The sequence below is a fragment of the Panthera leo genome, chromosome D2 (assembly GCF_018350215.1).
Source record: "Panthera leo isolate Ple1 chromosome D2, P.leo_Ple1_pat1.1, whole genome shotgun sequence".
NCBI lineage: Eukaryota > Metazoa > Chordata > Mammalia > Carnivora > Felidae > Panthera > Panthera leo.
This window is the reverse complement of record NC_056689.1, coordinates 69,229,134-69,245,337: the sequence shown is the minus strand read 5'-3', so window position 1 is coordinate 69,245,337 and position 16,204 is coordinate 69,229,134. Positions and strand designations below refer to the sequence as shown.

Genomic DNA, 16,204 nt, shown 5'->3' with positions numbered 1-16,204 from the left:
TCCCCTGATTGCGTGACGCTCGCGCACACATGCACGTTTTCTCTCTCTCTCTCTCTCTCTCTCTCTGTCAAAATAAATAAATAAACTTAAAACATATTGTTTTCTTTTGCTTTGATAATACTATCTGTGTAATAAACCCACATCAGAAGAGGAAAAAGAAATCACCCAGACTGGATCACAGCCAGCACGGTGTGCTGACCTGTCACCCATGAACTAATGTCTGTGTTGACTGTCCACACTTCTTTCTCCTTATAAACTTGAGGCCGAGGGATTTTGGTAGTAGAAACATACCAGTCACATGCAAGTATTTTATCCACCCTTTAGTCATGCTGATGAGGACAGCCACTTCTTTCAAGGCTGTCTGCTAAGGATCCCCATTTGCAAGTGGAAATAATAAAATCCAGAGAACTGATTAATAAAGCAGCTGTGTACCTAGAAAGAACCCCAGCTCCGGATTTGACTTTGACTTGGAAAATTTTTTTCAATGATATCTTGACAAGACACGTGGTTAATACCTTTTCCCCCCAAGCAAAAACTGGATTAAAAATTTCAAGTCCTATGAAAGCAAAATTGTTGCTTTAAAAGCAAATAAGCAAGCGGACAAACAAAAAAAAGGTAGTATCATGGCCAGGCCAGTTGCAGTCAATGTTGTTAAGTTTGATTTCAGCCCTTCCAGACTCTGACATGTGACCTCCTAAGATCCTCCAGGATCCGCCTCTGCTCTGCTCCCGTATTGACCTACTTCTAGGGAAGAATCTGATTATGTCACATGCAGAGCTGAGAGAACAGGTTACAATAGTGCCCACACAGCCTCTAAAGAGACAACCAAGTCTAATGATTAAGAGAACACGCTCCGTAGGGAGGATTTGGGGGCACTGGCTCCGGATGGCATTTTTGATGGCATGGGACTCCTAAAGAAAAAGCCTACCTTTTGGTGGAGGTCTATTCTGCCTACACACATAGCCACCTGTACTTGTAACACCTTTCTAAATCCTTAGGAAAACATGGGAAGTAGGCATGTTCAGGAGGAAATAACCCATGAGACAAAACTTATTAATGGGCTACATGACAACTAGGGAAGAACGTGGTCTTTTCAGAAGGTTCGTTCTGCCTAGAGCACATAGTAGGTGTTCAATAAGGAATAATGATGGTGAAAAAGGTGCACCGTAGGTTTTCAGGCCATTGTGATTTTGCCAAGCTTTTATCTCCTCAGTGGAGGGGAGGGTAAAAATGGGAAGCAGATGACAGTTGGGCACAACTGTGAACATGTTGTGAGATGACCCACATTCTACTGTTGAAAGGGGAACATCAGAAAATGAAAGGCAAAAGTCATAAAGTTGACAATGTAGAGCTGATTTGAATTATCTGCCATACCTGCCTTGCAAGATGCTACCTCCCTGTTCGTGCTGTTTCTTTAGCCTGGAATCCCTTTTAACTTTGCCGAGGCAAATGTTACCCTTCCTTCAAGGGCCATGCCATCCATGAAACTCACCCGGATTACTCCAAGCTGCCGGTGATCTCCAGACTCCAGGAACTGTGCACTGAGGTCTGTGATCACCAAACATCTTGAGTTAGCCCTTCTTCTGCCCTCCTTATCTCTTTCCGACTAGGGTGTGGGTTTTCTGAAGGCAAGAGTCATCTTGATACATCCTTACATACCCAGGAAACCTCTTTTCACGTATTTGTGGAGTGAATTACCATTTTCCTAATAAATGGTTCCCAGGATAGGAGCATTAATAGGGGAAATCGGTTCCTGTAGGTAAGTAGTCTTTATTGCTGGAGATTCGAGTTTTCCCCAAGAGGGACAGAGAAAGGAAATGAGGAGTAAGGAAATGCGTGAGGATGCCTGGCTTACAGTAGACAGGCTTGTGTGAGGCTGTCATGATGGCCAGCACAGGCAAACAGGCCTTGTCTTCAGGATGCATCAGTAGACGCCATCAGTGAATAGAGATGCCACGGTGGACTTTTCCCAGGCAGTATTTGGAATGACCCCCTAAATCATGCCTCACTATATTACCGAGAGGGACACTTAAACCTCAAAGAAGATTCATCTAAAGAAACTGGCACGTGGGATTTCATTTTCCCTAAGGCTTCCGTGCCTTATGTAGTAAATCATCAATAATTAAATAGCAACAGTTAAAACAAGACCACCCAGGCATACAGGCCCAAGGGTTGAGCTACAGAAATGGTCCCCTTATCTAGGGCAATTTTAAAGATCACTCACAGTTTCCAGTTTAAAATGGTGCCTGGTTGATGGCTCCTGATGTTGCATCTATCAAAGGACCCATTAAATTGGGATGGAAAAATACGAGATGATAATTTACAACACCAAAACTGACATCACAAATTGCCAGAGCCTGGAAGGATTTTTCTACCACTATTAAAAAAAAAAAAAAATGAATTGGGCTGAAAAATGTAAGCAGTAGTCCACCCTCCACAAAGTCTGCTACTAGGTGAAAAATGCAACATCTGTAACAAGCAGAAACTGAGCAGTTGTCTCTCTCATGAGTGGATGCTGCAATTTAGACGGTATTTGGGCTGTCGTATTCATTCCTCTTCCTCCATGTTCCGCACCTTGTTTCTCTTCTACAGCCAGTAAGAAACTAGAGTTCCCAGGGAAACAATAAATCAACATTGAATGGCAGTAGGAAAGGTATGGTGTAAGGTGCTGAACCCTGGGAAGTGTGGCCTTCCTAAGTACAGTGTGCCTATATCTGGTGGTGGAGGAGATCGCAGTTGAGCATCCACACACTAGACATTTTTTCATCCCAGAGTCATGGAGTTGGGGAAAGAGGAATTCCCATTTCATTCCCATAAAGACAGTCCCGACAAAAAGGACTATCTTTAGACAGAGCTGAGCATATAAAGCTGCCATCCACTTGCAGATCCAAGAGAGGGTTGGTTTTAAAAAGTAACCAAACCACACAAAAACTCACAACAACACGAGGACAATGGAAAAAAAGATGCTACAAAACAAGGGAAAGGAAATGAGACCTTAAGGTTCAGAGGAAGAACGTGATTCTTCATATACATCCGAATCATATACTTATCCTGAAAAAGTTACTTGAAGAAATATCCCCACTGACTACAAAATTAGATCAAGGGTGGCAAAGTCACCAATGAGATAAACACTGATTCTCTTCAAGGATGCCACCCCAAGAAATTAATACACTCTATGAACGCAGACACATAGCATCAGTGTATAGCAGGAGTCGGGAGTCGGAAAACACCTCCATGTTTGGGGCGCCTGGGTGGCTCAGTCGGTTAAGTGTCCAACTCTTGCTTTCAGCTCAGGTTCATCTCATGGTCTGTGCATTTGAGCTTCACATCGGGCTTTGCACTGACAGCGCAGAGCCTGCTTGGGAATCTCTCTCTCCCTCCCTCTCTGCCCCTCCCCAACTCTCTCACTCTCTCAAAATAAATGAATAAACTTTAAAAAAAAAAGTTTGAAAATCTTAAAAAAAAAAAAAAAGAAAAAAATCTCCATGTTTAACGTAAAGGAAATAATCCTATGAGAGAATATTATACCACTGTTATAAATAAGGATTACAGAGTTTTTTATGGCATGGGAAAATGCTTTTAATATAATCTTAATGTATAGAGTGGGATACAAAATTGTGAATGTTGTATGACCTCAATGACAGAAATAAAATACACGGGAAAATACATAGAAAAAGCTTGGAATGAAATATGCCAAAACCTTAGAGTTCCTATGTTTTCACCAGTGTGATTATGGATGACTTTCTCCCTATTTCTTGATAAATTTCTTTCTCTACAAAATAAGGGGCTTTAAAAAAAAACTTTTATTACTAGAAAATACTTTTTTTAATTAGGAAAAAAATATAAATATGTGAAGACAATGTGGAAACAGAAATATGTGTAAGATACAATATCAAGTGAGAAAAGCATAGAATATTATACATAGATCATGACTGAAAAACTTCCAGGGAACATCTGCATCAAAGAAGGTAGTTTGTTTCAAGGTGGGGGGCTAAAAATGATTTTTTATTTAAAAAAATTACCTTTATTATTACTAGTTTGTGTTTTACAGCAAAAATGTAATTTAAAAAGAGTGCCCCGGGGGCGCCTGGGTGGCTCAGCAGGTTAGGCATCTGACTCTTGATTTTGGCTCTGGTCATGATCTGAGGGTTCGTGAGTTAGGGATTGGTTAGGGCTTTGGATTGGCTCTGTGATGACAGTGCAGAGCCTGCTTGGGATTCTCTCTCACCTTCTGTCTCTGCCCCTCTCCTGCTTGTGCCTGTGTTCTCCCTCTCTCTCAAAATAAATAAATAAACTTAAAAAAAATAAAAAGAGTGCCCCAAATAAAATACGTTAGCTACATCCTCAGTGTGGCAGCATTACAGAAAAGAAATCTCTGAGACCAGCAACTACTTTCTAGCCACAGTTTCCCAAAGACCACTCAGGTTCACTTTCATGTACCAACCGATGACCGTTACTACAGCTTAGGCTAAGCCCTTGGCTTATACTCTATGGATAGAATGCTCATGAATATTTGGTGATGAACAAACGCATGAAAGAAGAAAAGCCTATTCCACTTTATAGACACAGCCTTTGGTAAAAAAAAAAAAAAAAAAAAAAAAAAAAAAAAAAAAAAAAAGATTCTTTACATTCATTCAGTTTTTACAGTATCTCCAATGTTGAAAACTACAAGGATGCTTTGCTTCAGGAACACTCATTCATTCATCATAGATTACATGCTCCATGGAAATCCAGTTGGAGCCAAAACCTGGTGCCATATTTTTATTTCTCTTTTTCCATTTCAAAAGAAAAAGCTGTAGTTAATTCTAATTTTCCTGCAGGCAGAAGGAAGGGGAACTTTTTATGTATGTGAAAGAATGGCACCCCCCCAGCCACCTGAGGACAGTTCCTCCCAGGAACACCTGTTTGCTCCAATTGAAGCCTGTCCAAATTGAGTCCTGGGGATCGGAAGCTTGCTCTTCAAATGTCCCACCATTCTACAATATTTATTCCCCACCTGTCTGATGGCCGTGATAGCTTGGGAATGCTCCAGCCAGGGAAAGCTGTTTCTTGGCCCTGACATGGCAGAGCTAACAGCAGCTAATGTTCACCCAGAATCTGGTCTGAATCCAGTTGCCCCAGAGTTTAAAAATGCCTTTTTTCCCCCCTCCTTCTCCTTTTCATAGTCTACCAGGCTTAGCAAAAGTTCTTAAGGAGGAAGAGGTAAATAATTTTTCATCTTCATACCAACGCATTGCAAAACCAAGTTATACCTTTCACTCTTTGTCTGTGAAATCTGACTTTTGGGTTTTCCACTCCTAGTCATATTAAATAGCTGCCCAATACTAAAAATGAAGATTAGTAAATTATTTTCTCCAATAAGAGAACTATTAAAACCCAGAAGGTAAAATTTAATAAAGACGATCTAGACACATAATTTAACATGTAACTCAGGGAAAGAAAAAGATGCCCACATCAAACTCCAATTATAGTAGTGAAATAATGTATTATTTAAAAAATTCTAGCCATGAGAAAACTGTACATTTGAAAAGCTTACATAAAGCCTTCTAAAATAAGAGACCTTTTATCTCTTCCACATCCATGAGCTTGAAAATACTTTATCTATGCAATTTCAAGGCACATAAAAACCTCAGTGAATAAATAAAATGTTCTTTTTTTCCTTTATACAGAAGCTTTAAAAATTATCCATATAAATAGCTTGGCCTTGAACAAACAGATTAAAAGACCTAACAGGCTATGGTTTCAGATCATGTATACAGAACAGAGAATGAATGCTTTTCTTTATTGGCTGTGCAAGTTTCCTACTAACTAAATTTCTAGAAGCCCATTTGATGAGAAAGATTTAATTGGAATATGTGAAAAAAGTCAGCATTTTAAAGTGACATGCTTTATTATTTTATCAAATAATTAATATACCAAATAAAATAGTCATTGCACTCTGCCAAGTCTTTGCATCTACTTGTGGAATTTCAAAGGTTGTAAAATTTTATAAATATGTGATTTTAGCCAAGTGCATGAAAATCTTCAATATCTTTCTAAAACTGGGGTGTCACACGTGAAGAGGTTTTTCACGAGTGTCTAGAAACAGGATTGTTTAGGTGATTTCAAGCTCACCTTAGCTGCTTGAAGAAAATCTTAAACTTCGTTGCAACTAAAAACAATTCTCACTACATCTTTGGATCATAATTACTTTATCAAAGAGCACAGTTACAGGTTGTTGGTTAACTTCCCACGTGCCCTGAACATGCTGGTAGCCGAACACCGGCCCAGAACATTCTAACTCTGTTGCTGGAGTTACAACCTTAGAGCTGCCATGGAAAGGGAAACAGCAAACCCCACATGTGGGTTGAGAATCAGGTAGTAATTTTCAGACCCAGACACCTGCCACCTCCTCTATAAAGTCTCCCAGGGATTTTCTCTTTTCTGTCACCACCTACTACATTTACCTCTCAGTTACCATACAGCACAAGTTACTATGTATTGTTGTTTCTAAAAGATACTGAACTCCCTGCGACTAGAGTTCTGAGTCTGTTGAATCTCCAGTGTTAACATATTCCCTTTACACGGTAAACATTAAATATTTGCTTTTGAAGATGTTCTGTTGCTGTTACTGCTAAAATGCTGCTAAGAACATGGCTTCTGTGACTAAAACCAGGATATGGGACCAAGTTCTGCCCCATCTGGGTGGAATGACCTTGAGCAAGACTCAACTATGGCAGGAGTCAATTATCTGTAACATAAGGATAACAGTGACAATACCAATCCACAGAGTTCTTTCCAAGATTACATTACATGAAATAATGTATGTGAATGGGCCTTATAAATCATAAGGCCATATATAAACTTTATTTGCTGTGACTATCTTTAAGGACGTATTTTTGATACATGATCTGATTTCCCGGGGAAGACATTCTATAAAGTTTCTTGTTAAATTTTGCGGAAAATTCAAAATAAGCACATCTGGTAGGTCAACACATTTCAAATATGTGAGAACAGAAAAGTAAGTGGAATTTAGTGAGGGAATTGTACACAGTTCTATTACCATGTATCATTTCTCAGTTCTTTGGAATTGGTTGTGGATTCCTGGAAATTTTGTGGAAAATTCCCAGAAAGATACATACACATGCATATGCAAACATTTTCAAGAAAATTCTGGTGGTTCAGAGACTCTGTGAAGTCCACCCCGGGATAGGGGCTGTTGCCCTGGGGCTTGAGACAGACGGTATGATTTCATGAAGAGTACTCGAGGACCCAAATTCAGACGCCTTTGGCTGATTTGGGAATTAAAAGGCTGATAGTTTTTTCTTCTTCATCATAAAATCATTAAGGCATTGGAAGTGGAAAGCAGATTTGCTTTTTTCTAGGTAAAATGTAATTTCACAGGAGACAAGAGTGCTGTTGTTAAATAAATTCCAAAGCCTCTTCAACCCTCTTTGTAAATTTTTAGTAAAATTTATCATTCTGTCATTTTCTCCACTGATACTCAAACTTTAGTTCCAAAGTTCTTTACATAACTTTGCAAAGAAGTCACCAGCTTTTTAAATAGGGCATTGAGGCTTAAAAAAAATGATGATGCCTCCTCTCATTTCAGCTTCTATCTTGTCCAAAAGCGTTAGAGACAATTTAAAATGAAAATAAAGACAAATAAAAAATAAAGACAACCTCAACTAATACCAGCAAGGTGGCTGGTATTTCCTAAACTTTTGTAGTTTAGGAACTGTTTTAATTATACTTTAGGATATTGAATATATTTCTTTACAGTGTTTTTTTTTTTTTTTGGTTGTTGTTTTGTTTTGTTTTCCCCTTAAAAGCAAAGAATTCTTTCTTAATACCTAGATGACAAGGTCTCAAGATGTACACAGTTGTTTCTTATTATGGCTTCCCTGGAAAACATTTCTGGGAAAGCACAATTCCCAGCCACTTACTTTGTTTACAACAGACAAGACTGCTTGTGTGGTATAAATAGGAGTCTGTCCTTAAATGTTGTTGAAAAATAAAATGGAACCATGAAAAGGAGCCATTTCCTGCCTCAAAGGTGGCTTAAAAAAATTCTTAGCTACTTTAGGAACAGCACCAAAGCATAAATAATAATTATCAATCACCACACAATAAAAGACTAATTTTACCAAAAAAAAAAAAAAAAAAAAAAAAAAAAGCAGGGGGGCGGGGAGAGAGAGAGAAAGAAAAAACAACAACAAGCTGCGTATTCCAGAGATGCCCTCAGAATTGTCAGCATTGGAAGGTTCTCTTATCCCGCAAGATTATGAAACCCCTTTTTGTCCTCCTGCATTTGTGATGTATATCTATAACTCGTTCTTGTTTGTGCAGATAAGCCTTGCCTTGTCTCCCTAACTGCACTTTCAAAAGGAGCTTCACAGTCGTTTGACTTTTGATCTGGGTAGCAGCTAGCTCGACCACCTGCACTGTGCATGAGCTGCTGCTACTGAGCTGGCTTTGTCCCATCTTCCAACACAGCGAGCCTTTTAAAAGTGGTGTGTGAATACACTAATTTACAATGTGAGCGTTCAAACAAAAAAATATGGTGGCGGTGGTGGCGGTGATGGCGGCAGGGGCAGCGAGCAGAAGGGGGAGATTTGTGAAGGGAGAAGCCCCGGACACTCGCTTTAGAAAGTTCAGATATTGTTCGCTGCCTCTGGCATTTAATGAAACAGATGGCCAAAGGCCTCCCTCAACTCACAATGGAGCAGACAGTGGTGTAATGGTGCGGGGGCCTGGAATTGTAAAATGCTATTTGGTGATGGTATATGTTAATAAATAGCCATTTACAAGGGGGGCCGAGGGCTCCATTACTTGTTTATAAGGAAGGCCTAGGGCTCCTTGCTTCGAGTTAACAGCTCAAGGCTGCATTCAAAGAAGGCATTGATGGTGAAGGTGAAGTGCAGCCTTCATATTCTACATAGCGCTCAAGAAAGGCGTGTATCCTGGGGAAAAAAGGAAAAATCATAAAAGAAAAGTAATTCAAGAATGAGGTCAAATTGTGGCTCACAACCAAGGAAAATATAAGATGCTTTCCCATTGTGATTAAATAATGGACAGAAATATTGTTCTTGTGATGCGGCTTATTTTATCTTTGAATGAACATGTTTACGTGGTCACCGAAGTGCAACAGATCAAAACCTGCAGGGTTTCAACTAAATGATCCCCCGTGAACCTACACAGCAACTGTGAAACTATTCTCAGCCCTTTTTCCAAAGGTTATTCACCAATCGGGCCGATGCCAGGGTAACGTGACCCTGGGCTAAATGTGATGAGGTTCCTGACTGCAAGTAGCTTAGAGTCCAGTCCTAAGGACCGTGACAAGAGCTGGATCTACAGAAACTCCGCGTTCCCTTTAAGGCGGGGATGTGCCTGGCAACTGTCACCACCTCCCCAAAACCATTCCTTCCAGGGCCCATCTCTGTGGCAAGAAAGGTTATGCCTGACTTCAACTAAATGTTATTTTCACCTTATAAAACACTGTGAATCCTCGGACAGTGCTTTCTGCTTTGCTCTCAGAGAGGATTTTCTACCTGTCTGGATATCTGTACAGGAGTTTGTTGAAAGTCTATGCTTAGGCGGCACTTTATTTCTCTTTCACTTGGATTTCCCCCCCGTATTTGTTTCAGCTGTTTGCACAATGTGGTGGGGAGCTGTAGAAAATTCTTTGAGGGAGGAAGTAGGGGATAAAAAAGGTCTAGAAGAAAATTAGGAGGTGTAAGACATACAAGTACAATAGACACAACGCAAAGCAGAAGATGTTAATGCCTTGTAGGAATAAATGACTGTGAAGAATCAGACCGAAGACAGATCATTTCTGGCTGAGAGACTGATAAAGGCTTGATGGACAGAGCGGTATTCCAGGTGAGATACAGAGTACAGATAAAAGTTTATCTAGAATATTCTGAAGATACTATCTGTTGTTTTTGCTTACCCAGTTTCTATTCCCCTTTCTAGTAAAAGTTCCTGAATTCTTCTGAGGAAACTAGGCTTTGTCTATTCTCAGACCGAGTGTCCACCCCCTGCATGAGGTCCCAGGTCTAAAATGACAAATCATAGATCAATGGGATTTTTACCCAACCAGAGCGAAACTAGAACCAGGAAGACTCCATGCTATGACTCCTATTGGAACTAGTGAGGGGAAAAATGGCTACGTTCAATGAGTGTCGCTGAGAGGGCTGGCAAAAACTGTCTCTGTAAGAGAGACCCGTGCACAAGACAGCCAGGCTGAGAGATGGAGAGAGCAAGACCCAGTCCTGACACTGCTATCAGAACCTGAGATTCCACTGTGTTTGAAGTTGCTTCTGCCCTTGAACCATTAAGATGTATGTGGTATATGTTTCCTTTTTGTGGCTTATGGCTAGCTTGATCTGGGTTTCTGTCACTTTCATCCAGAAGATTCTTGACTATAATAGGTGAGAGAAGGAGGATATCCAGGTAGAAGTAACAGAAAAAACAAAGATATAGGATAGGTGAATAACCGGTTAGGGCTGGTTTTGGAGATGGGAGGTAATTAACTTCAGTAGAGACATGGGTCTATGCAACAGGAGTAAAGGCAAAGGAAGCGAGAATGTTCACTGAAAGACCTTCGGGGTTAGACTAAGGAGGACATGGGTCAGCGGGCAGTGGGGAACCGCAGGAGATTTCTAGGCAGAAAGGAAGCAGTGCTAGTTTTGCACTCTGCAAGATAAACTGGCCGACAGTATTTAGAAGAACCTAAGAAGGGGAGAAGAGGCATAGGGACCGACCAAGAGGCTCCCTTCTCTAAATAGTCCAAAGAGAGGGAAGGATTGAGCGCAGAGGATCTCTCTGCTCTGAGCAGTACCCTAGCGCTCTGGAGTGGTTCAAGCAGCACTGCCCGGTGACGGTCACAGACTGGGGGGTGGGGGGAGAGCGGGAGCACCAGCACTGAGACAGGCATAGTTTTATTTCTATTATTACTAAGTTTTAATTTTATAACAATTATTTGGGAGGTCTGGCAGTGGAAAAAACGATAGTTTAAACATATCCATTGGAAATTCACTGACCTAAAATAACTACTAATTATCACGTTGATTTCAGAGTTTGCCCCCAGGCTTTTTTTCTTTCTTTTCTTTCTTTCTTTTTTTTTTTTTTTAGCAATGATGATGATGACAACAAACATTTTTGCATTTATTGAGCCCTTACTATGTAACAGACACTGTTGTGTGTACTTTACACGTATTGACTCATTTAACGCTCATAACAATTTGTGAGATAGGGACTGTTGTCTTCCTTCTTTTATAGAGGGGGAAACTGAGGCATAGAGAGTGGATTCTTGTCAAAGGTTCATAGCTAGAAAGTGGCAGGTCCAGTGTGGCCACAGAGCGTACCCCTTATCCATTGAGGCATATGCCTCTTGATGCAAATGCAGGAATTTCGTTTTGAATAGTCAAACAAAACCAGATTGCTTTCTCCAGTGAGGATAAGGCCCCAGAGATATAAGGTGAGATATACGACAAATTTCCTCGCAATGATACTTGCAGAATACTGGAGGTAAGGGAGATTATAGATTCATCTCTAGTTAAGGCCCCACAGTCTGTGGTCAAAAATAAAATAATCTTAAAGGACTCCTCAAAAACACACCCCCCTTGGACGCCATTGGTACACAACAGCTTCCCTGTCTACAAACACCAGGCCCATCTTAGCTGGTGGGGTCTGGTGGGGTTTGTTCACTGCTTTCTGCTCATCTAGCAAGGCTGTCTGACTATCTGTGAGCAACAGCTGGAAAAAACAGAGAGAGACAGAGCGTGAACAGGGGAGGGGCCGAGAGACGGGGAGACACAGAATCCGAAGCAGGCTCCAGGCTCTGAGCTGTCAGCAGAGAGCCCGACACGGGGCTTGAACTCACAAACCACGAGATCATGACCTGAGCCGAAGTTGGACGCCCAACCGAGGGAGCCACCCAGGCGCCCCTCTTTAAGAAAAAATTTGTTTACTAAACAAACATTTTTTTTTTTTTTTTTTTTTTTTTTGTATTTCCATTGCTTGCTTACAGATCTTGTGTTGGTATTTCTGGTATGCTTACCCTTATGGATCATTTTGATAGTACATTTAAATTTTCCAGATGTTTTACCTGTCATTCTACCAAGCAACAAAACCATGTTTAAAATGAAAATGTGACAGCGATAGTAGGTGGCAATTACTCCCTAGACTGGCTCCAAAGTAGTTCTAACAAAAAAATACATGTAATAAATAATAACACATGAATAGTGCTTGCTAGGCCAATAGCATTTAACACTACCTGGTTTGTGTAGCTTATAGATTAGTTACAAAAGGCCTCTCACCAGTTACATGCTTTAACAAGTTACTACATGCATTCTGGAAGAATAAGCAAGAATTCACTGTTTGAAGGAAACATTGTTTTTATTTTTTAAATTCAAAAAAATTGAAAAAAATTAAAATAGTAGAGGCACACACAGGGAGCGGGTGGGAGAGAGGAAATTATTTGATATTAAGGTAATCATATAGAAAAAGATGTTTTAAAACTATTACATACGCCATTTCTTTTTGTAAGCCTTTTGTCAGCCAACATAAACTTGTAGAGTGCCCTCCAAATTTATGTCAAAGGAGATCTCAAATTATAACTGTTGTATTCCCAAGATACTTTTAGAAACAAATATACTGTTACCAATAAATTATTCACTCTTCAGAGGTAAAAAAAAAACAAAAGCAAAAAAAAACCCCAAAAAGCCAGAATCATGATGTCTTTTGTTTTCTGACTGAAAATGTCAAAAACTGCTATTTTTATTTTCACTGATTGCCCACTCTGTTTGCTCTTTGACTTCCCAGTCAAATGTACAGGAAATAATACACACACAAACGTGCATATACGTGCAAGTTTATGAAGAGCAACATCTAAGCCTCTCAGTGTTATTTGTGACACCTCAAGACAACCCCAGTTGCAATAATCACATTTTGTGAGAGTCTGTGAAAAATTCATTTCTTCGGCTCCAGTCACCACACGAATAGCCATTTGTTTCATGACCATTTTCGTTATTATCTGGATAGCACTTTATTTAAAACTCTGTCTATAGGGTCAGGAAATGAGCCGTTTGTCCCTAGCCAGCTCTCTATCTTCTGTCAAGACAGAAGAAAAATTACTTTCCAGGAAATCAGCTATATCTGTGTTCTGATGTCAAGTTTCACTATCATAATTTTGAATGGGCCAATTTTCTCCTTTGCGTTCTCCTTTTTGGTAATATAGCAACGTTACAGGAAGAACAATTTATTTATTTATTTTAGTTGAATCAGCTGCTGCTTCACTAAACTAGGTATGCCTCAGTGTTTTTTGCCTGGTTAGTTCCTTTCAAAGCTTGTTTATGATTCTATAAATCTCCTACCTCTCTAAACTTTTGAAACGTACTGGTTTTATAGCTAGTTAGATGATATTTTCTATTGGTTATTTGTTTCCCTGGCACCCTTTTTAATGACCAGTAAGCATTCGCTGGAGTTAAGGAATCCTCAGAAGTTTCCTTGAGAAGGAGGTAGTTCTAGGAATTCCCACAGTACGGATTCTCCAGCAGGACTGAGGGCAAGGATCGAATTGATTTCATCTGAGGATTCCCCAAGGCTTTGTTTCCAGGTGTTAAGTATTTACTGAGGAAGTGAATAAGCAGAAAGGAGAAAGAAAGGAAGGAAGGAAAGCAGGAAGGGAGAGAGAAAAGAAGGAAATAGATTTTTTTTTTTTTTAACCTCATGTGATGGTAATAAAACATTAAAAAAGCATGAATGGTGGTGGCTGTCACTTACTCATTTTTACTTCCCTATCTGCTTTCAGTCCGTCTTGCAGATAACCAGGTGGGTTTATATACAGACTTTGACATTGACGGAACATCGGTCTCACCTGTCTTCACCACAGGCTAAACAAAACAAAATGACCCAAATGAGGGGCAAAGGCCATCATTCTGTATATGGAACGTTTCCGTTCCATACAGAATTGAAAGCAACCTAATTTAAAAAAATTAAAAATAATCAGCAACCTTTCCTCTAAATAAATTAATTCCTTGGTTTAGTATGTTAGTAGAATATTCTCGGTCATACACAATTCATCACATGCAAATAAATAAGCTCGTGTTATCTGGAGGTGGATGCCGACACTGCACGAGGAGCACGTTCATTCCCTTTACACACTTGTGAAGGTGACAGATGGGCGCGTGGCTTGGTATTACACCTTAACTTAAACGCAACTGCTGACGCACAACGTCGCGATGTGGTTTTGGTAACAGAATGTGATTTCTCTCTCTGAATTAAAATCTCACCAGTGCTGGAAGGGAAGCAAGTCCCTGCGAATGGGAGGGATGTAACAGAGGAAGCAAAATCAGAGTATTCTATAAGAGACTTGGGGACATAAAAGCTGGTCCCGTTTCTCTAGAGACTGTTTTTCCAGGGAATAATAAAAACAATGGAGTGAAGAAGTTGATCAAACATTTCTGCCTTTTCCCAAGACCAAAATAAACCGTATATCAGGTGGGATAAGTAATTAGGAACCAAACAAAACCACCATCTGCCTTTGGTTCCCCCGAGACTCAGTGAAGGTACAGCATTAAGAGTATCTGGATCCCTTGGCTGATACCAAGATCCTAGCTGAGTCTTGTAAAAAACACGATCGCTGCTATGCACAGGAGGGCCTCAGAGTTTCCTTGGCTCATCACAGCAAGGTGACGTCCACCTGAAGGTTTTTATTTCTATTCACTCTCTGGACAGATCCCAAAAGGAGACGAGTCAGTGATGGACTGAGTTTACCTACAAAGAGGACCCCAAGTGGGTTTCGGTGGAGTAATTTCCCTCTGTAGGCTTATGAAACAGGCGCGTTAGTATGACTGTCCTACAGAAAGCCCAGTCAAAGGTTGCAGGGCGTCTGCGCTTCACCCTCTCTAAATGACTTGCAAATTTATTCAAACACAATATGAGGAGATGCTTTATTTGCTGAAATAACTGTCTGCAGTGTCCTGCACAAAAGGGTGAGGTACATCAAGCAGAAACATGGACAGAAATACATTGGTTCAGAAACTCATAAATCCTTATTTGAATCTGCCAACCTGAAAGCCACGTAGAGCCCGCAAAAACTATTTTTCCTAAATGCTACATCTGATTAAGCCATACCATTAAATGACAGCTGAACTTTAACATTAATATGATATTATTTAAATAACCGCATGATTTTTTTTACACTAAAAATGATGAATGATTTCTGGACAGCTCAATTGACATAAACTCTTTAATGAGATTTGACAAAATGGAGACATAGGCAGAATACTCGTTACAGCTCACATCGCAGGGGCCCTCCCAGGGAAGCAATAGAGGATTTTTTTTCCTTTTTTTCATTTTTATTGTCTATAGGCACTGAACCCTTCCTCTCAATTGCCACTTCTCTGTGGATTTTGCGTTTTTCTAGGTCATTTATGTATTACTCTTAAGCAGAGGATTCAGTGGCTTATGGTGCTGAATTGGGACTGTGCCTGCAGGAAAATCAGGGGCCTGTGGAGTTAGGCCAGTGTTGGTTTGGAGTGTCCCAGGAACTTCAGGCTCAAGACCTATCAGCCTGATGGAGACCAAGCAACCCTATGACTGGGTCTTGTGCTGTCCATCACGAACACAGCAAACACACTTCTAGCGAATTCTTACGTACAGATACATGATCAGAGAAGACTTTCCTTTCTCTAAATTAGTTGTCTCTATAGTGTCCATGCTAAAGGATTTCTTCTTTAAAATTCCAATTAAGCTGTTGTGGAGCGATTCTCAACCTTTCTCATTCACACTGCGAGCTACAGTTCTAAACCGAAGGCTGTGCTAGATGATAACCTTCCTTGGTAGATTCCGAACGTAAGAAAATGCCATGCTAAATACACCTACGTAAAAAATGTCTCTTTCAGAACAGTGAAAACACATTTCTCACTCCTCTCCCCCAGAAACATAGAATATAGAATATTACCCATATTCATTCACTTATTTCCGCATACTCTCCTGAATGTTTTCCATCAGTCGAAGGTTAGTCGCACACATAAAACATTAACATCTGTTCGCGCGCACATGTGAATTCATATTATTCAGATAATCTTTAAATTGTAAACATCATCTTTAAGTATATACACGATTGAAATGTTTCCCCAAACAGTGTCTCTTAAAAAAGAAATGAAAACAAGGCAACAGGGAGAGAGCAAAGCTAATACCAAGTGTGCTCATGATA

The 16,204-nt window shown here is 40.1% G+C and overlaps 1 protein-coding gene across 9 annotated transcripts in view; it reads right to left on the bottom strand.

The window, feature by feature from the left end:
* VTI1A (vesicle transport through interaction with t-SNAREs 1A) overlaps positions 1 to 16,204 on the bottom strand; it is a 357,198-nt gene that overhangs the window by 132,740 nt on the left and 208,254 nt on the right. Inside the window, exon 9 of one of the 9 annotated variants that reach the window (XM_042908247.1) lies at positions 13,746 to 13,877. The exons of the other annotated variants lie outside the window; for them this stretch is intronic. Coding sequence (XP_042764181.1) covers positions 13,868 to 13,877 — 10 coding nt within the window. The 3' untranslated portion in view covers positions 13,746 to 13,867. Of the gene's footprint in view, positions 1 to 13,745; positions 13,878 to 16,204 lie in introns of those variants that run through there. 9 annotated transcript variants of the gene reach the window in all.